At 40.6% G+C, this 20,859-nt stretch overlaps 2 protein-coding genes across 3 annotated transcripts in view; both read right to left on the bottom strand.

Moving 5' to 3' along the window:
* The window catches only part of LOC118512517 (dopamine receptor 2), a 456,086-nt gene that overhangs the window by 302,267 nt on the left and 132,960 nt on the right, over positions 1 to 20,859 (bottom strand). The window lies entirely within an intron of this gene.
* On the bottom strand, positions 12 to 6,084 carry LOC118503941. Its single transcript, XM_036037859.1, has 2 exons — positions 3,152 to 6,084; positions 12 to 1,378 (listed from the first exon to the last, which is right to left on the bottom strand). Exons 1-2 carry the CDS (start codon positions 5,127 to 5,129, stop codon positions 12 to 14), a joined length of 3,345 nt encoding a protein of 1,114 aa, XP_035893752.1. The 5' UTR covers positions 5,130 to 6,084.

Genomic DNA, 20,859 nt, shown 5'->3' on the forward strand with positions numbered 1-20,859 from the left:
TTTCCCAAAATTTACACTTCCTGATGACACTCCAATGCACAAATTTTGGAAACTGGACGTTTGATGATCCCATTCGCTGTACGAAGAGTCACGACACGTGTCACTGAATCTGGTCCAGGATGTTTTTCCACTATACGCGCCAAAGGCCACTTCACTGCTGGTAATTGCTCGTCTTTCACTATCACCAAATCACCTACATTCAGCTCCTGAATGCTCCGTTTGACGTTGCGATGACCGTTTAACGACTTCACATACTCGTTGCGCCAACGGTGCCAGAAACCCTGGGCATATCTCTGAACAAGCTGATACTGCGACAGGCGATTAAGCGGGAGATGGGATAGTTCAGGTTCGGGAATTACTTGTGGTTTCTTGAGCATCAAAAAATGTGCAGGAGTTAACGCCTCTAGGTCATTAGGATCTTGTGAAAGGGGGACAAGAGGTCTGGAATTCATATGGCCTTCTATCTTTGCTAAGATAGTAATCATAGCTTCGTAAGCCAACTGAGCTGCACCAAGCTGACGTACTAAGTGAGTTTTTGCCACCTTTACTGCAGCTTCCCATAAGCCGCCGAAGTTGGGAGCGCGAGGTGGAATCATATGCCACTGGATACTGTCTTTGGCCATATAGTCACTGATTTTTTCACTGTCACGCTGAAGAAGAACGTATAGTTCGTGCAAGGCATGTTTGGCACCTACGAAATTAGTGCCATTGTCGGAATACAAATGCTTCGGCTTGCCCCTTCTGGCCACAAATCTATCCAGCGCCATTAAGAAAGAAGGGGTACTCAGATCACTAACGAGTTCTAAATGAACAGCCTTTGTGCTCATACAAACAAACACTGACACGTAACACTTGGGAGAAGCTGCCTTACGGTGTGTTGGGCGCAAATAAAACGGTCCACAGTAATCGATTCCAACGCAAGCGAACACTTCGTTTACCGTAACACGTGACACTGGTAGCTGACCAATAGGTTGTGCTATTGGAACTGGATTGGCCCTTATGCACCGATAGCAGGTTCGAAGTACACTACGAACGGCCCGCATGCCATTCAGAATCCACACTTCATCACGCAGGGACGAAAGGGTCATTGTAACTCCACCGTGTAATGTTTTATGATGCTGATCCCTGATCAAAAGACGCGTAAATGGGTGAAATGCTGGCAAAAGAACTGGATGCTTCCCATCAAATGCCATATTTGATTCACGCAACCGGCCACCAACGCGTAATAATCCACAAGAATCGAGGAATGGATTCAACAATCGAATGGATGAGCTCTTTGTTAGACACTTTCCCTTTGTGATAGCGCGAATATCGTCTGAAAACACTTCTCTTTGCACCATATGGAACAGGATCGTTTTAGCCGACTGTAACTCTTTCACTGTTAACGAAGACGAAAACTGTTTTGGTTCACGCTTGCGAATATTGTTGATGAATCTAACACAGAATCCAAAAACCCTTAACAGCCGTTGAAACGATGAAAATCGCTTGAAGATTAGATCCGTCTCAGCAATTTGAGCCGTGAGAACGATGGCTCTTTTCTCCAACTCTGTTTCACCTTTCTCGCCGAAGTGTTGAGAAGGCCAAGATGATTTGACTCCGCCAAGCCACGAGGGACCATTTCTCCATAGATCACTGTTTAGAAGCTCGACTGTTGATATACCCCGAGAGATCATATCGGCTGGGTTTTCTTTTCCGGAGACATGTTGCCACTGCGCACCATGTGTTATGTCTTGTACTTCAGCTACCCGGTTGGCCACAAACGGTTTCCATGTTCTGGGAGCTGCCTTGAGCCACTGAAGCGTAACAGTTGAATCAGACCAAAAGAAACACTCGTCGAATTTGGTGTCTAATGCATACACCACCTTTTGGTAGAGTCGAGCTCCAAGCAAGGCGGCAGACAGCTCTAATCGCGGAATTGTTAAAGGTTTCAGTGGAGCCACTCTTGATTTCGACGCTAATAATGTTATGCATATTGAACCGTTGCTGTCGATTGATCTGATGTATATGCATGCACCATAGGCCACTTCAGAAGCATCAACAAAGCAATGTAGCTCTGCATGCTGATGTTCTGGTATGAATGCAAACCTAGCTATGCGAAATTGTGCTAAGTTTGCTATTTGTTGCAGAAATTCTGTCCACTTTTCTTGCAACTTATGAGGAACTGGCACATCCCAGTCCAAGCTCTGCAACCACAATTGTTGCATGATGATTTTCGCACGTATAGTCACTGGTGTAATAAGACCGAGGGGATCATAGAGTTGAGCTATTGATGACAATATACTGCGTTTTGTGTGAATAGTGGACTTGTTTTCAATAGAGACATTCATACGAAATGAATCTGCTTCGGGTTCCCAGCAAATGCCCAGTGTCTTGATGCTTTCTTCAGCTTCAAACTTTATGGCGGATTGTGTTCCAAGAAGTTCTGCAGGGAGATCCGCTAGCACCTCTAGCGAATTGGAACACCACTTTCGAAGACAAAATCCACCTTTTTCGAGAAGAGCATTGAGTTGATCACGCAGTTCTTTTGCTTCTGCAATACTTCCCGCTCCTGCTAGTAGATCATCCACATACAGGTTTTGTTTCACAGCGGCACTGGCTTTGGGGTATTGCTTACCTTCATCATGAGCAAACTGTAACAATGTGCGTGTTGCTAAGAATGCTGAGGGTGCCAAGCCATATGTCACTGTGCTTAGTTCGTATGATCGGATGGGCTGAGCATTGTCAAATCTCCATAAAATACGTTGCAGATGCCGATCATCTGGATGCATTGTTACTTGTCGGTACATCTTTGCTATGTCAGCGACAATAGCTACACGATATTTTCGGAAACGAATTACTAAAGTTAGCAACTCCTCCTGAACCACGGGACCAACTAGCAGAGCTTCGTTCAATGACTTTCCAGTCGTAGTTTTAGCAGAGGCGTCGAAAACAACTCTCAGTTTCGTAGTAGAACTGGACTCTTTCAACACCGGATGATGTGGAAGATAATATGCACCGATTTTTTCTTCTTGATTTTCAGAAACAACAGCCATGTGCCCCAGGTCTAAATATTCCTGCATGAAGTCGTGGTATTGGCTTTTGAGGCAAGCATCCTTCGACAATCTTTTCTCAAGAAGGTGAAATCTTTTCAATGCATTGGTTTTCGACTCACCTATTATTTCCTTGAAGTTGGGCTGCTTGGGCATTTGAACAATATAACGGCCGCTTCCATCACGCGAAACGGTTTGTTGAAAATGCCTTTCACACTCCTTTTCATCAAAAGAGTATTCGCTCACCTGGAGTTCCTCGATCTTCCAGAATCGCTCCAATTGTTCTTCGATCGTAGGACGGACGGCTACCACATTGCACCGAACCGCATCACTCGATATAGCAGGAATGTCACCGGTCATAATCCAGCCGAAAACACTTTCGACCAGCACGCCTTTGTTTGGTAGACTATATCTACCGTCACACAATAGTGAGTAGAAATACTCTGCTCCAATAATCATATCGATACGACCGGGCGTGCAGAAATGCGGGTCTGCGAGAGGATATGATGCAGGTATATTCCACTTTTGCACTGGGACTTCGTGGGATGGAGTATCACACGCCACTTTTCGCAACACTAAGAAGTCCATTTCCGCCGAATAGTTGGTAACGCGCGACTGTACCTTTGCACGAACTTCATGATTGGCACTGGATTCTATTCCGTCGACACCAACGATCAAAATGTTCACTTTTTTCCGCGGCAAATGCAATTGTTGACACAGCGACTCACTAATGGCGTTAGGTTGCGAACCATTGTCCAACAGCGCACGCACGAGATGCCTTTGTCCATATGCATCATTTACTTCCAACAACACAGTTGAAAGCAACACGTTTTTGGATACACGATCAACACTATTTACATGCGCAGCTGCCATAATGCTCGAATCAGACGAACCTTTTTCACAGGGCTGTTTAGCATCTTCCACGAAATGTAGCAATGTGTGATGCTTCTTTTTGCATTGCTGGCACGTATATCTTGATCGGCATGATTTTGCAAAATGCCCCTTTTGTAGGCAATTGCCACAAAGTTCTTTGCCATTAACAGCACTCTGTCGATCCTTAGGCTTAAGATCCAGAAATGCTTGGCATTGCCATAAATAATGGTCTTTAGAGCACAAAACACAAGGAACCACATTGTTCCCTTTCATGCTTGCAGCATTGACACTAAGCCTTTTAGATGTTTTCTGGTTTGGTACCTTTGCGTTGGAAGAGCTAACACGATTTCCTACCTGCAACGCTAGAGACTCACTCGCTTGCGCTCTTTTAAGCAGAAATGCTGTCATGCTAGGATAGGTTAACAAAGCTTCCTCCTGAGCGTAGTGCTCTTCCCAAGCCTTCAACGATGCCTTGTCGAGCTTGCTGGCCAAAATTTCCATGATAATGCTACTATCATCCGAAACGGTTTCTCCTAGCTGTTTTAGAATGTCAATATGCAGCTGGAATTTGCTCACTAATTGTCGAAGCTCTTGCGCACCACTATTGATCATGGAAGGCAACCCAAATAATTCACGCGTGTGCATTTTACGTAGATACGGCTTGTTACCATACCGGTCAAGCAAAGCTTTCCATGCCACAGTATAATTTTCCGAAGAAATGGGAATTGGGTGCACTATTCCTGCCGCTTCCCCTTTCAATGACGCGCGCAGGTAATGAAACTTTTGTATAGGTGCGATATCGTCACAGTTGTGCACAAGAGAAACAAAAGTGTCATGAAATAACAACCATTGCGTTACCTCGCCACTAAAAACCGGCAACGATATAGTGGGTAGTTTCACGCTTACGAGCTTTGAGCGTGGTTGCTCTTCTTTCTCCTTTTTCACTAGCTTTGATAACGCAGCCTTGGTTTCGAAAAATAGATCTTCCGTTTGCGCTAGGATATCATCGTTGCTTCTGGTAGCGTTTTCCGATTCATCTAGCTCTTCACACTCTTCATGGATCGATTGGAAACATTCCCAACACTTCACCAATCTTGCAAGACGATCAGGCACTTGATCTTGTAGCTCGGGGGTGTAATCCACTGCGAACTGCAGTGAGCGTCGCATAGACTCAATCAGCGATCGCCTTTTGGCCTGCTTGGCCTTAAGCTTGTCCGCCTTGGTCATTTTGGACTAAAAACTACACTCACACGCAAAGTCACAGGCACGCGAGGGCACGAACTCGCGGCAACCACACACGCGCGCGAAAACACACTCGCGCAAAGTCACACGCACGCGAGGACACGAACTCACGGCGAATCACACACAACTGCAGAGTCACACACACACACGAGGACACGAACTCGCGGAGAGTAACACAATCACATACACGAGGACACAAAACTCGTGGTTAGCCACACAAGCGAGGACACAAACTCGCTGAATAAAAGAATGCACGCACTCGCACGAGGACACGAACTCGTGACAAGTCACACACACACGCACGATGAAGCACACTCACGGAGAGTCGCACATATACACACGAGGACACGAACTCGTGGTATATCACACCCGTACACGCGCGAGGACACAAACTCGCTTAATCGTTACACGCACGCACTTGCGCGACGACACGAAACGCGTGAGAAAAAATACGTACGCACTTTACTCACGGATCACAGGAGTGCTGAAGCCCGCCAATCCTGGTCACGGCACCAAATGTTACGTCCGAAGACGGCCTACGTTGTGTTTTTTTTTTTTTTTTTTTTTGTTGAAACCAATATTCTCTTTCAATTATTAGGTGGCTCTGAAAAGAGCCGATTGGATTGGCTTGGCTTCCCTCCGCGGTGTGATCGAGAATGACCGCGCTTTGCGATCAACACCTCTTTTATAGCTTTCGGAAAAGAAGCCGAGTGTTCTAAATTTCTGCGACGAGCACTTTCTCGTCGCACGGCAGCTCACACTTTCTGGAACGCTTTGACAAAAGCGCTCCACGCGGTTCGACTTCTTGGAAGCCGAGTATGGAAACGGCGGCACGTGTGGCGTGGATTCGTTATTGTTCTTATTGGTGCCTGTGTGCTCTGGATCCACTGTTGTTGTTATTTTAGTTCGGGATCGAACAATCTGCTTTTAACAAAAATCTCGTAGGAGCGCTTCCAAGCGATAAGCATCCTCTCGCTACGGAAGCTGGAGGCAGACTAACATAATTTTTTTTCTTAAGCCTAAATTTATGAATTTTTATGTTATAATTGTCCACGAAAGTAAAGTCCTTGTTCTGAATAACTTTCGACGGTTTGTAAGGTTCCTTATCTTTAGTAATTCATTTATTAACTCTAACAAAAACGTCCTTCGGCTAACACGGGGGGCGCAGTTAAATTTTGATTTTTACTTTCAATTTTCTTGTTTTGCTTGTTTAGGTTAACTTTAACACTTGATTGTAGTTCTTTGAATTGTTTATGTCTTCTGTGTTTGTAATTCCTTCTATATTGAACACAATTCGTCTTGGCTTCTTTGCTGTAGCGGAATGTATAGTATTGTTATAAATATCAACTATGATATTAATTTTGTCATTAAAATCGAATTCTTTCTAGAATTTCTAGAAAACCAATAAATTCGATCGAAATAAATGCCGGCTCCTGATCGCAAACTATAACTTTGGGTCTCCCGAAAATTCTTATTTGTTCTGTCAAAGCTTTCTTAAGATCGACGATAGTTCTTGTTTCTCATGATATAATGTTTGCAAATTTGGAGAAGGCATCAACGATTGTCAACATTTTCCTTCCTTTCATAAAAAAAATATCAATATGAACTTTTTCTAAGGGTTTTTCTACGCTGACTGTTTTCTTTACCAACTGAAGCCGGTTTTGATCGTACTTACAACGTTTACAAATTGCACAGTTATTAACAATGATTCTTACTTTCTTTAGAATGTTTGGAAAGAAATAGGATTCGAGGATTTGCGCTACATTTTCTTTAATCCCTCTATGAGCGCGTTGGTGAATTTTCTTGATTATTTCGTCTTGGTCTTCAATTTTCTTCACATCAGTAACCAACAAGGGGGAGTAAAGCAGTTTAAACATTTTGTATTGACAAAAATATTTGCGATAGGTTTCCTGTACGACTTGTATGACTGATGTTGGATCATGAATGCAATTAATGCCCTTTGTATTGACCTTTTCTCGTAATATACTAATTATGTGTTTTTCTGTATACTCTGGCCTACGTAATGTAAATCTGTGGTACGTGGGGAAAACTTCCTCATGAGATTCGTTTTCATCATCGATTTGAAGAATAATTTGTGTTTTAAACGAATTTGTCGATTTTTCTGATGTGCGTACATAATGGTCATCGCTCGTATCAGCCGAGTGTACTGTGTTGTTAGCATTGATTTCGTTTTTGCTCACTTCGATTTCATTGGGCTTAATTCGAGATAGAGCATCTGCTACGATATTCTCTTTTCCTGGCTTGTAAACTATATCAAAATCGAATTCTGTTAGTACCAATTTCCATCTTATTATTTTCTGATTTGCACTTGTCATAGAATATATAAGAGGTTGGTGGTCCGTTATTAGTGTAAATTTTCTTCCATATAAATACGGTCGAAAATATTTTACGGCCCAGACTATAGCTAACAATTCTTTTTTTGTTGTGCAGTAGTTCTCTTCCGTTTTATTTAAAGTCCTGGCTGCGTAAGCAAAAGGTCTATCTTTTCCTATAGCTCCTTGGGACAGTACAGCACCAACGGCAAAATCGCTAGCGTCTGTTGTCAAAACAAAATTTTTATGAAAATCGGGATAAGCCAATATTGGGTCCATAGCCAGTAAAGACTTACACTTCTCGAAACATTTTACTTTATCGGGTGTGAAGACGAATTCATTATCTTTGCGTAGTAATATGGTTAACGGCTTAATGAGTTTGGCAAAGTCTTGAATAAAGCGTCTGTAATAACCAAGCGTACCAAGGAATTGTTTCAATTCCTTCGAATTTTTTGGTATTGGCCAATTTTTTATTACCTCGATTTGGTCTGTATTAGGTTTAACTCCTTCTTTCGTGACTGTGTGGCCTAAAAATGACACTTGTCTTTGCCTCCTTTATGAAAAAAGACACTTGTCGATTTGTATTTTTAATCGTGGATCTTTAAGTTTTTGAAGGATGCTTCGAATATCTTTAACGTGATCTGGGAATGAACTCGAAAATATGATTATATCGTCCATATAGACGAGACAACATGATCCTATGTGTCCTCTTAGAACTGTATCCATAACCCTTTGAAAAGTGGAGGGTGCATTTTTGAGTCCAAAAGGCATCCTTGTGAACTCGTACTTCCCCAAACTTACGGAAAATGCTGTTTTTTCTATGTCGTCCTCTTCTAACTGCGCTTGGTGGAAGCCTGCCACTAGGTCTATTGTGGAGAAATAAGATGCTCTTCCGAATCTATGCAAGATTTCAGTAATGTCTGGTATTGGGTATTTATCTGAAATGGTTTTTTCATTCAGTTTTCTGTAATCAATAACTAGTCGATACTTTTTCAATCCAGTTAAATCTTCCTTTTTAGGTACGATCCGAACCGGAGATGTGTATGGAGATATGGATTCGCGAATTATACCATCTCGAAGCATTTTCTTAACTTGATCTTGTACCTCAGTTTCGAATACCCTAGGATATTTGTAAGATCTGGTATAAATCGGGACGTTATCGACTATTCTTATTTTATGTTTTATCTTATGAGTGAAGGATAACTTATCTCCATCGAAGCATAAAACTTCTGGTATTACTCTAAATAAATTTCTTATCGCTTGACGCTCAAATTCAGCGAGAGAATCGTCGATAATCTCAAAGTTCTTATAAGGTTAAATTTTGGGTCCTTCATTTTCTAGAAATTTGTTTTCTGAGATTTCAATTTCGTTTAGGTTTATCTCAATATTTTTGTCTAAATTATTTTTTAGTACTACTACTGCTTTATTTTCCTTGCTGGTATAGATCCCAGGTAAAATGGAAAATGAACCATATGATCTTTCTTCTTCTATAATAAAACCCCCATCACTTTCAGTTTCTATTGTAATGAATTGTGTTTGCTGTGCATTTAAAGTTGCTGATTGTTTTCCTATAATTTTTTTATGTAGTGTAAATACTTTCCGTCCTAATTTAATTGTATTGTTGCGAATATCCAGCAATGCGTTAAGATCTTTCAATGTTTCATAGCCAATAAGCCCGTCGAAAAAATCATGAAAAGAGTAAACGTAGAATTTAATTGTTCTATTTATACCAAATATATCGAAAGATGTTGATTTAACAGTTCGTTGATTTTCTTTCAAATTTCGCAAGAAAATATTTTCCTCATACTTGCAATTCTCCAAGTTTACATGTTTACTTGTTTACATTCTTGTTTGCACCTGTATCGATTAGAAATTTAAGTATTCCCTTAGTCGTAAGAATTTGCAAATATGGAATGAAGTTATTATTTTTCAAGTGTCCGACTTTTTTCCTACAACCATGTGAAAATTTAGTTTGTTTGATTCGTTATCGTTCGTTTTTTCATCCGTTTCTGTGTTATTATTTGTATTCTTGAGTTTGATGTGCGCATGGATACGTCATCGTTTCTGTTCTTTTCGTGCCAAGGTTTGGTTTTAAATTTATCTGACCACGGTTTATCGCTTTGATTGTTTTTTCGATAAGCGTACGAATTCGACGGCGTTTCACTATCATACTTCTTTGTTCCCCGCTCATGTGTGCTAGTGTGTTCTAGTTTTCTTCTATACAATGCATTCGTGTATTCGATGGATACTGAATAAGCTTCATATAAATCGTTCGGTTTACAGCTCCTAACGTACGACGATAAAATTCCCTCGAGACCATCGATAAAGCGTGTAAGTGTAATGACACCGATCAAGTGCTGTACTGCTGGTGTAGAATTTTTAAATTCGTCAGTGGAAGCGGTTATTGATTTGATCTTGGTTTCTGCCATAATTTGAACCTCCAAACTGCCATAATATTCGGCAAGAGTCTTCTTTCCCTGACGTTCGTAAAACAATTGTTGTATGTGTGACGTCAAATCTCTCTTATCACCAAACGAGTTCGTTAACACTTCTTTTATCTATGACCACGTGCTCTCATTTCCTTCAGCTATTAACGCTTCCCTAGCTTGACCAGTAATTTTACACTTCACTGCCCTTACTAATTGATCGTATAAGAATGATCCTGCCGCTTTCAGGTGTGACTATCGAATGACTTATTTATTTTAACGTACAACCTAGTTCACTTACACTAACGCTTATTGTAGGGATTACACTAATACACTTATTATATTGCGGGTATTCTGACTTACAAACTAGTATAATTAATTATAACACTAACACTTACATAGGTTAAGGTTAAGTTATGGTATGCTGCTTCACGTCTTTCTTAATTGACGGTTGGTTTTATAAGGAAGTCTTTACTCGTGCTCAACTGACAGCAGAACTAGCAGGTGACAGTGAGTTGAAGGTGAGTTGGTGATCTAAATATAACATTAGCCTGGTAATGTTATACCAGCTATAACTACTCAGGGGGGCAGAGTCATACGTCCTCGTTAGACCAATATTTAACACTAAAGTTAACAGAATTTTAAAATCTTACAATAAAACTAACTATTAACAAACGCCGCAATACCCTTATGTCTAGCTGATTACATTTTTAGTAATTTACTAAGCTTATTACAAATCTTATAGTTTTTAGCACTTTTCGCAGTTTCTAACATTTTCAGTAGACGTAGGCTTAGGTTTATATTCTTCTTTTTCTTTTAATTTTTGCTTTATGCAATCTTATGTATCTATCATCAATAAATGATTTCCGTCTATTTTCTCTTACAATTACTTTTTGATATTTATGTTTCTTCTTATTTCTAATACCTTGCCTCTTACTATCGATAGCATCATTCCTATTTAACTCAGGATCTTCTTCACGTTTTCTGTTATGTCTTTCAAGATACTTGCTTTGATAATTCTTAAGTTTAAGCACGATCTCATCAAATATTTCATTTCTTTGTTTTAAAATTCTTTCTAGGTTCATTGGTCGCTCATTCCCCTTTTTAATTCCAAAAAATATTTGAATTGGTTTTAAATTCGTCGCATTATGTATGGAAGAATTGTATAAAGTGGTAGCTATTTTGTAGATTTGTTTATCAGATAAATCATTGTATTTATGCCTTACACATAGAAATATTTCTGTTAAGGTTGAATGGAACCTCTCAACTATCCCATTTTCCTCACTATGATTTGAAGGGGTATAAATAACATCAACATCTAACCTTTGCAACAATCCTCTTATTTCGATTGATATAAATGCAAGTTCGTTATCACAAACTATTAATGCAGGAGTGCCATAAGTTGTAATTAGTTTAGATCGGTGATACAACGTCGGTGATACAACGAGATTTCAATGGAGTTATCATAGCGTAACGAGATAATTTATCTACTGCTGTGAGAAACAAATTTGGAGGGGATATAAAAATGTCTAAATGGACTATGTCCAAAGGTTTACTCGGAATAGGTGTTTCTGCAAATCTTATTTTATATGGATGCCTTTCGTATTTGTTTTCTAAACAGATATTACAAGGGTTTATGAAACTACGAATTTTGTTTTGCATCTTCGGAAAATAAAACTTTTGAATAATAGATTTGTGATTTTCATCGACTCCTCGGTGCGCTCTTTCATGCGTCTTTTCAATGACATCATTTTGTTCTTCAAGGTTTACCAAATCTTTTAGTATTTTTTGAGTGATTCTTATTTTAGATGGATTCGTATTAGAAAAATAATGTTGAAAAAATTCTTGTAACTGACTGATCAACATTTCTGGACATAATATGCAAGTTAATCTATTTGAATTAAGATTTTCTCTGAAAATTCTAATTATTTCTGCATTGTCAAACTGTTGCCTGATAATCGTGCAACGAAATACTTTTGGAAATATTTCTTCATGATTTTCCTCGCAGCAGTCGCCTAATTTCAAAATATTTGTTTTTAAAAAAAAAATTCAATCGTAGTTCGGTCATCGGTATAAACTGTCCATCATCACTGTCGGCTGAATGAACCGTCATGAGGAAGTATTAATTTCACCAGAAGTATTTACTCTAGATAATCCGTCGGCCACAACATTTTGCTTCCCAGGCCTATGACGAATTTCATAATCGTATTTTTCTAATCTTAGCTTGTACCTGATTAATTTACTGTGAGGGTCTTTTAAATTCATGGCATATGTCAGAGGTTTATGGTCTGTGTACAAAATAAATTTCCTTCCAAAAATATATGGTCTGAAATATTTACATGCCCAATCTATTGTCAGAAGCTCTTTCTCTATTGTAGAATAATTTTCTTCATGTTTCGAGAGTGTTCTTGAAGCAAAAGCTATGGGTTTATCGCTTCCAACGGGCCCTTGGGAAAGTACCGCTCCTATAGCATACTTCGAAGCGTCTGTAGTAAGAATGAAAGTTTTTGTAAAATCAGGATAGATCAGAATACTACTGCTGCTCAGAATGGCTTTACATCTTTCAAATGCTGAAATGTATTCTTTAGAGGTTACGATCGATTCTCCTTTCCGCAATTGTGTCGTTAATGGCTTCGTTATCTGTGCAAAATCCCGAATGAATTTCCTGTAGTACCCAATCACTCCTTGGAAAGCCCTAAGCTCCTTCTCGTTTTTAGGCATTGGCCATTTCTGAATAACTGAAATTTTTTCGAGGTTGGGCTTGACGCCCTCGGGAGTAACAATGTGACCCAAAAATGCCACTTCTTTTTGTAGGAACTTTGTTTTTTCTAATTGTATTTTCAGACCAAATTGTTTTAGGGTCTCAAATACATCTCTCAAGTTAATTAAGTGCTCCTGTAAATTAGAAGAAAATACAATTATATCGTCCATGTAAACTAGGCATTGTTTGCCGATGTGAGGTCTTAGGATGTTATCTAATACGCGTTGTAATGTGGATGGTGCATTTTGCAGTCCAAATGGCATTCTAACAAATTCGTAGTGACCATTGTCAACACTAAATGCGGTTTTTGGAATATCTTTTTCAAAAACTTCTATCTGATGGAACCCGGAAGCGAGGTCAAGTGTAGTAAAGTACATACACCTTCCTAGTTTGTCTAATATATCTGTAATGTTAGGGATAGGATAACGGTCGCTGATTGTTTTTTTGTTTACATTCCGGTAATCTACGACAAGTCTCCATTTAGGAACGTCTTGTACAGTGCTCTTTTTTGGTACGATCCATATTGGCGGTGACCATGGGCTATTAGAATGTCGTATAATGCCTTGCTCTAGCAGTTTATCAATTTGATTCTGTACCTCTTCTTTTTGGCAATTAGGGTAGCGATATGACTTTGTGTAGACTGGTACATCGTCCTTTGTATTAATATGATGCTTTATAGCATTGGTAAAGGTTAATTTATTACCCTCAACGAAGAAGATATCTTTATAACTCAAAATTAATTTTTCAAGCTTTCTTTTTTCTTCTGGGTTTAAATGATCAGTTTGACCATTAATGCGCAATTCATTGCAAGTTCCGTTTGAATGATTCGAATTACAAATGTCTGATGTGTTGTGATTCAATGGAATTTCAAAATTATTAATTTCAAATTCTAACACTTTTGTTAATTTGACTGTAACTTTCAACTTGTTACAGTTGCAAACTACTACATTGGCAAAATAATCATTTGATCTATAAATTCTGGGCAAAATAAATACATTTGGATAAATTTCCAATCCGTTGTCCAAATAAAAATCACCGGTTTCGTAATGTGTTGGTAATAGAACAATCTTATTTTCAGAAGCTTCAAGATTTATAATTTGCGGTTCTGCATGTTTCTCATACATTGGTATAATTTCGTTGCCGATTTTTAAAGTATTTTCCGACGCTACGATAGTGGAATTAAGCTTTTGTAACGATTCATATCCAATAAGGCCATCGAAAAATGGGTGAAAATCAAAGATATAAAACCTACATTTTGCCGAAGAAGAGTTTCCTGGGAAAGGATTGAATTCTACAAATTTATCCAATGTAAACAATCCATGCACACTGCGTACGACCAATGATTTTATACTACGACAATTTTCTATCTTAACCAAGCTTCGGCGGATATAATTCTTATTTGCTCCAGTGTCTATCAGGAAGTTCAATATTTTTCCACAAGTGGTTCGTAATTTAATGTACGGGATGTAATTTCCTAAGTTTTGTGCGCTTTGTGCTGAACTATGTGAAAATTTAAATTATCAATAGATTCTTCTTTTGTTTGTTTCTTGATCAACGTTACTTAATTCCTCAACATGAAAACGTGGTTGACCTGTTGACTTAAAATAGTTTTGATGCTTATTTCTTTGCGTTTCTTTTGTACTGCGGTTTAAGCGACTGTTGTAAGAGTGCCTAGCAGATGGATCAACATCCATTTTTTCGACAATATCTTTTCGTACAAACTCATTTGGTTGCGGTGTTGGATTACGGTACTCGAAGTTTCTGTTCATCATTTGATTCTTTTGTCTCTCTCTAACATGTGCATCAGCAAGATCTCTGGCAGCTTGAAAAGCATTCTCGAGTGTATCGGGTTTACTCGCTCTAACTAGTCTAGGCAGATCGTAACTTAAACCATCGATAAATGCGTTCGTTATCGCAATCACTAACACCCGCATGATAGCAGCTTCATGTCCTGAATTGATCGGATCTTGGTATATGTTACTGTTTAGCTCATGATATAATTCTTCGCACACACTGATGTAGTTTTTTAGTGATAAACCGTTTTGCTTAAGCAACAAAATATCGGAAATAATGTTGGACAGATTTCTATGCGCACTAAAATTTTCACTCAATGTTTGCTTAATGAATGTCCAGTTAAGTGAACAGTTTTTTAAAAGTAGCACTTTGTTTGCTTTACCTACTACTCTGTTTCGCACGTGGCCTAACCACATTTTGTATACGGCACTATCCTCAGCCTCGTGGCAAAGGTTCATTGTCCTTTCCACTGTGTCTATCCATGTGGTTAGCGTATTTTTATCTCCACTATATTCTGGCAAATATTTTAACGTATCTGGAAGCTGCGTGAATTTAACCGCGGCGTCAACCTGTTCTGATGCTTGTTTTATCTCTAATCTTCTAACTAATTCATTTATTTGCTCTTGCAAATTTGCGATAGTGTGCTCCATTTCACTCTCTTTTTTATCACGCACTTATACTCACAACTATTAGTAGTCTTACGTGGTAGCGTTTCTTATCGAACAGCACAAATCCGCTGGTATTCCGCCAGAGATGGGTAAACCGGTTGCTCGGGTTCGCCTTTCGAGGATAGATTGTCACCAATGATTTCAATTGTTTATCAGCTGAACCGCCCTGGATATGCTGGATTTCCAATATGATGCTAAAGGTGAACTTCGTCGCTCGAAAGCTTCGACTACGCCAGTTATGGTATGTTGCTTCACGTCTTTCTTTATTGACGGTTGGTTTTAGAAGAAGGTCTCTACTCGTTCTCAACTGACAGCAGAACTAGCAGCTGATAGTGAGTCCCCGATGAAAATACTATTAAGTATCTAAATATAACATTAGCCTGGTAATGTTATACCAGCTATAACTTGTATTAGTGTGGGTAAAAATATACAAACAAACATGAGAAAACGTATTTTTTTATTCTCTACAACTTTGCACAACACCATTTTTACCTATGTCTCCAATCTTTCTAGTTCTCCTCAAAAAACTAATGTCCCTATTGTTCTGATGCGCACTGTAATACCTGTTTCCTTTTCCCGCCGACTTGAGCTGTTGTTAACTACCAGGCGTCTCCATTGTTGAGCTTCAATCGAAACAATTATTAGATTTTGCAATTAGCTTTAAATTAGGCAAAAGTCTGAAATAAGATCCTTCCCACTTACGGAAACTCATCTTGCCTAATGAGTTACGCAAAAGGGTATCTTTTTCTTTTATTTATTATTTTTAATTATTATCAATTATTATTAAAACAATTTTTCATATTTTTGAATAACTTTTATCTTAATTAAAGGTATCTCAGCAGCGAAAAGTATAGGTCGTGAGTGGAGGGGGGTGAATTATTTCAGACTTTTTATTAAATTATACTTATATATTTTAAACATTCTTTTGTAGTTGTTCGAGGTAATATTTTCAGTTAGATGAAATAATAATATATTAGTTAGATGAAATAATAATTATATAAATAATAATATTTCATTAGATTTGAAAGTCATTCAACAACTAAAAGTAAGGATTAACTCTTTTCAAAAATTTGAATAAAAACATGTGAAAATTGGGTCAATTAAAAAATATGACCATATGAATGTCGACATTTATTTTAATTTAAAGTGCCATATCTGTATATTATAAATATATTTTTATCTAATTATTTGCGATATCCCGGTCATGCTCGGTTGTGACGGAAGATGGGTGGTTGTTGTCCATTTCTATTGTTTGTGTATGTGTATGTATGTTGAGGTTTATCTTGGTCCGGTTCTATTGTTGTGGCTATGGCTTCGATGGGGGTTGGTTTATTCCGGTTGTCTATTGTAGTGTTGTGGTGTTGGTCTGGACTGAAACAAACAAGCACAGTTATTTGGACAGCACAAACATGAATTTTTCTGCGTGCAATGTTCTCCAAGTAGCCCAGCAATGACACAGCCCGTGATCAACCAAGTCAACATCGCATCCAAAAACGAACGGCGAATCCCACCTCGCAACAGCAGAAGTGACTCCACTGTTTAACAGGCTGTACTCGCCGATCACTCCCGATCCCAAGGCCAACACAGATGGACCCGCTGTACCAAAGCTGGACTGTCTTGCAGCACACTACTACAGACAAAAAAAAAACAAGCCTGCCTCCTTTTTACGGCAGTATGAAAATTGCCCTCGAATTCAATTGCTCTGTCAACGCATCACCCGTTGCACAACGTAAAGCATTTACAACCAAGACAACACAACATGTAACAAAAGGAATGGCGGATATGGATTGGAAGGATATTGGGGCTGCGGAATCAAAGGATAAGACCGTTGTCTCTGGTGAATCGGAAGATAAACCGCATGTAGGCGAGGTCCCTAGTTGCCAATACTTTTCTTATTTCTATACCCGGTCGTCTGCCGATGCTCTCGACTGCACTCAACAAGGAGCGTCCTGCGGTTTCAAACTCCATGCAAGACCACAGAAGGTGATCCACATCGTGAAATCCGTCACCGCATCCACACACCTTCGTCTGAGCCAGAGTTATACGCTGCAGATGAGCATTCAACGCGAAGTGATTTGACATAAGTCGAGAAATCATGCGATGAATGCCCGGTCTACAGAGAGCCCACCGAACCAAGGCCGCAGGGACACTTGCAGAGAGATCGAGAAAAGAAATCGGCCGAGATCATCCCACATACTCTGCCAGCGAGACAAGAAAAGCTGCTGTGGTAGAAGAAGAAACTCTCGGGCCGAGATCGGACGCTCGTAAAAGGCGCCTTGTTGAACGCCTGTTTTGGCCAGTGAGTCTGCCTTCTCGTTGCTTCTCGTTGCTTCTCGTTGAGCTTGTAGGCAAATTCATACAGCCACTCGCCAGAAAAGCTTTCGCTCTCATTGATGTTGTTGCTGTTTCGCATCCTTCTAGCCATTTTCCAAAGCGAATTAAGTGAAGTGGCGGGGTCTAGATTATTGACGTATCTTCGCCAATAACCCTTTTTCTTCGCCTTCAACAGGTTTTTTCACGTTCTCTCTAGTCCTTTATATGTTTCATATAAGGACCTCGAGCCCGTGTCCCGGAAGGCTTTAAATGCCTCACGCTTCTTGGTAAAAGCCGCTTTGCAATCCTTGTCCCACCAAGGGGTGGGAGGTTTTTTAAATGTCCTTGCTTGGTGGGAGCGTCTTGTTTGGGCCTCAAGGTCGCACTTGTTTATAATTGAAACAAGTTTTTCGTACTCCTTGATAGGAGACAAATCTTCCAAGTCAAGTGAAAGCGAAGCGGCTTTAAATTCGCCGTATCTCGTCCAGTAGATGTTCCTCGTTAAGTCACATTTAACGGGGATTCCTTCTACTGGACATCCTCCCTTGATGTAGGAAACTTCTATCGGCAAGTGGTCACTGCCGGTAGGGTCCTGGATCACCTTCCAACTAAAATCCAGGGCCATTGCTGATGGACATAGAGACAGGTCCAGTGCACTCGCCCTACTTAGAGGTGTCTGCATCCTAGTTGCCTCTCCTGAGTTGAGAATAGAAAAACCAAATCTGTCACAGATATCTCGGATGATAGGAGCGCGAATGTCATCCTTATCGCCTCCCCAGGTGATTCCATGGGAGTTAAAGTCTCCCAGGATCAAAAGCGGTCCAGGCAAGACCACTGCTAAATTTCCAAGATCCTCTTTGAACTTTTCAATTTTTTTCCTTTTCATTATTGGCTATCGGGGGGATATAAATGGATGCAATTGTCACGTGAAGAACGCCCAGTTTTGCCATAACTGCGACAGTTTCTATCATTTCTTGTCTAGGGGTGGGTATTCTGGTGAAAGTGTGACTCTTTCGAACACCAATCAGTACCCCCCCCCCCCCACCCCTAGTAACGCGATCTTCACGGATTATGTTATATCCCGGGAAGGTTAATTTAATTTCATCCGATAGCCAAGTTTCACATAGGTCAAACACATCGCAATTGTGTTCGCCCACTAATACTTTGAAAGAGTTTAGCTTGCCAAGTAAACTCCTACAGTTCCACTGTATGATAGTAGCCGTAGGAGCCATTAAGCATTCAAACGGACCATCATACTTAAGCATGGCCATTGAGCCAGCCACTGTTTGATCATCCCTTTCAGGAAAGGAAGGGCCCAAGTTGCGATCATGTGCAGATGCTGCGGAAGGTTGAGGGTCAAAAGAAGGGACTCAAGGATCTCGGACAGGGACGGGGTGGGAGTTCTCGGGAAGCTCATGGGCTTAGTCGGAAAAGCCAGGCTTTCCACCGGAGCTTCAGTCCGAGAAGATCGCTTCTTCTTGGGCTGTTTCCTGGCAATTTGTGGGGCGGGAGTTTTGGGATCAGCGTCACGTTTTGGACCGGGGGAAGAAACTTTAGCGTGGCGCTGTGGTGCCAAAGGTCTATTTTTTGTTTTTAGAACCTTCCGCTGTACCTTTTTGTAAGGCACTCTCATGATCTTTACCGATCTCAGTGGCACTTGTTCGGGTGCAGTCGGACTAGGCTCGCCATTTGCTGTTGTACCCAAAACTGCAAAAGGGTTCGTTGCGTTTGCTCCCTTGAGAGCATCGCTGTACGAGTCGAGTGCCCGCTTGGCTACAGTTTTTGTCTGCTCCTTCTGGAGTTTCCGATACGCAGGGCACAATGCAACCTCATGCCACTCCTCCCGACAATGCAAGCATTGTTGGGACGGGGCTTTGGATTCCTCAGTAGTATGGGTCCCTCTGCATTTACCGCAGCAAGTTTTGCGAGTGCAGAACGGATCGGCATGCCAAATCCGGCTGCACTTCGAACAGGTGGCAACCCTCGGCACGTATGGCCGGTTGATGGGTATCCGGAGGCCTTCAAGAATGAGGGCCTGCGGAAGTACCGTTCCCTCAAACGTGATCCGGAGGGAGGTGGTCGGGATATATTTTTTCTCGTTTTTACATGAGGCGTCTAGATTAAAAAGCTTTTTTGCCTCAAGCACTTTTACTTTGGGTGAGTCTGGTGCTTGAAAAGCACCCACCCCAAAGTTCAAAACATCCTCCTCCGGATGTTCGAAGTCCTCGATTACGCCGGTCACTTCAACCAGACTACCGGGGATATAAACCCGGTAGTGTTCAGTAAAATCTGGGTCAGCCGCAATGACGTTGGCTTGAGCCCGGTCCTTTGCGGCAACCCTGATCTTGTTCGGGCGCATCCGAAACACATCGGCAACACCTGGGTATTTTCGGAACAATGATGCCGCGATCGTCCTAACATCGAGCTGTTTAATTCTCGGCATGAAGAAAACAAACGGCTTACCCTTCCATGACGGCGGGTAAGCACGCGCGCGGTGTTCGGATAGTGGCTCATCATTCAGGGTCAGCGGGGCACTGTTTGCCAGCGGGGTACTAGATACCAGCGGGGCACTACACGAGGCCTTCGAAGTAGATGGCCTTTCTTCTAAGGCCACTTTTTTGGTCGCAGGCGCAGCCTTAGGGCGTCCTGGCTTTCTCTTTACCTCTCTACAGGGCTCAGCCTCCCGATCCGACTCAGAATTATCCTGCTCTACCCCCATGGTAGAGCCGGATACAACGGTAGGAGTGAAAAGGATAACTCACCGTGACACACGACGCACAAATAAACACACACACTCACACACGCTCACTGAGTACAAGTGTCGATCGATGCGACCACGCTGCGTGGATACGCTTGTTTGGCGCAACGATAGAAAGGTACACACACTCACGATACGAAGAACAAACGTCGATCACCACTAGATCGATAGAGTTAACGGCACAACTTCGAGCGAATATCGGAGAGAACATGAAACACCGATTAGTGTGCTACGAGTATTTGCGTTGGCTACGCAATAGCACACGAGAGCGATGATCACTTATCTGCCTTTAGAAATAATTCGTAAGGACGCTTCCGAGCGAAACACATGCTCTCACTACGGAAGCAGGAGGCAGACTGCGACATTTATTTATTGAAATATTTTTATCAACAAGATGCAGGATAACGAGCATAATATTTGTTTAAGTTTTGTGGTAGCATACATTCCATACACTGAAAAATAAATTTTAAAATGAAATAGAGAATAACTCTACTCTATTTAGTCAATTAAGAACTTGTATTCAGACGGCTATTTTTTTTTTTGTAATATTTTGCGTCTAATAAGGTGAGTGGTAAAAAATAACAAAAGTAATTGATGTAGAAGAATTGTCCAAATATTCAATTATATTATGATACGAACCTATAGTGCTGCACGAACTATTT

Source organism: Anopheles stephensi, chromosome X (assembly GCF_013141755.1).
Source record: "Anopheles stephensi strain Indian chromosome X, UCI_ANSTEP_V1.0, whole genome shotgun sequence".
Lineage (NCBI taxonomy): Eukaryota > Metazoa > Arthropoda > Insecta > Diptera > Culicidae > Anopheles > Anopheles stephensi.

Excerpts from the sequence above, each read along its gene's own strand:
- LOC118503941 (XM_036037859.1), bottom strand. The coding sequence starts at position 5,129 with ATGACCAAGGCGGACAAGCTTAAGGCCAAGCAGGCCAAAAGGCGATCG. Across the intron at positions 1,379-3,151 it reads CAACTTCAAGGAAATAATAG|TGAAAGAGTTACAGTCGGCT; the intron begins GTGAGTCGAAAA and ends CTTCGTTAACAG.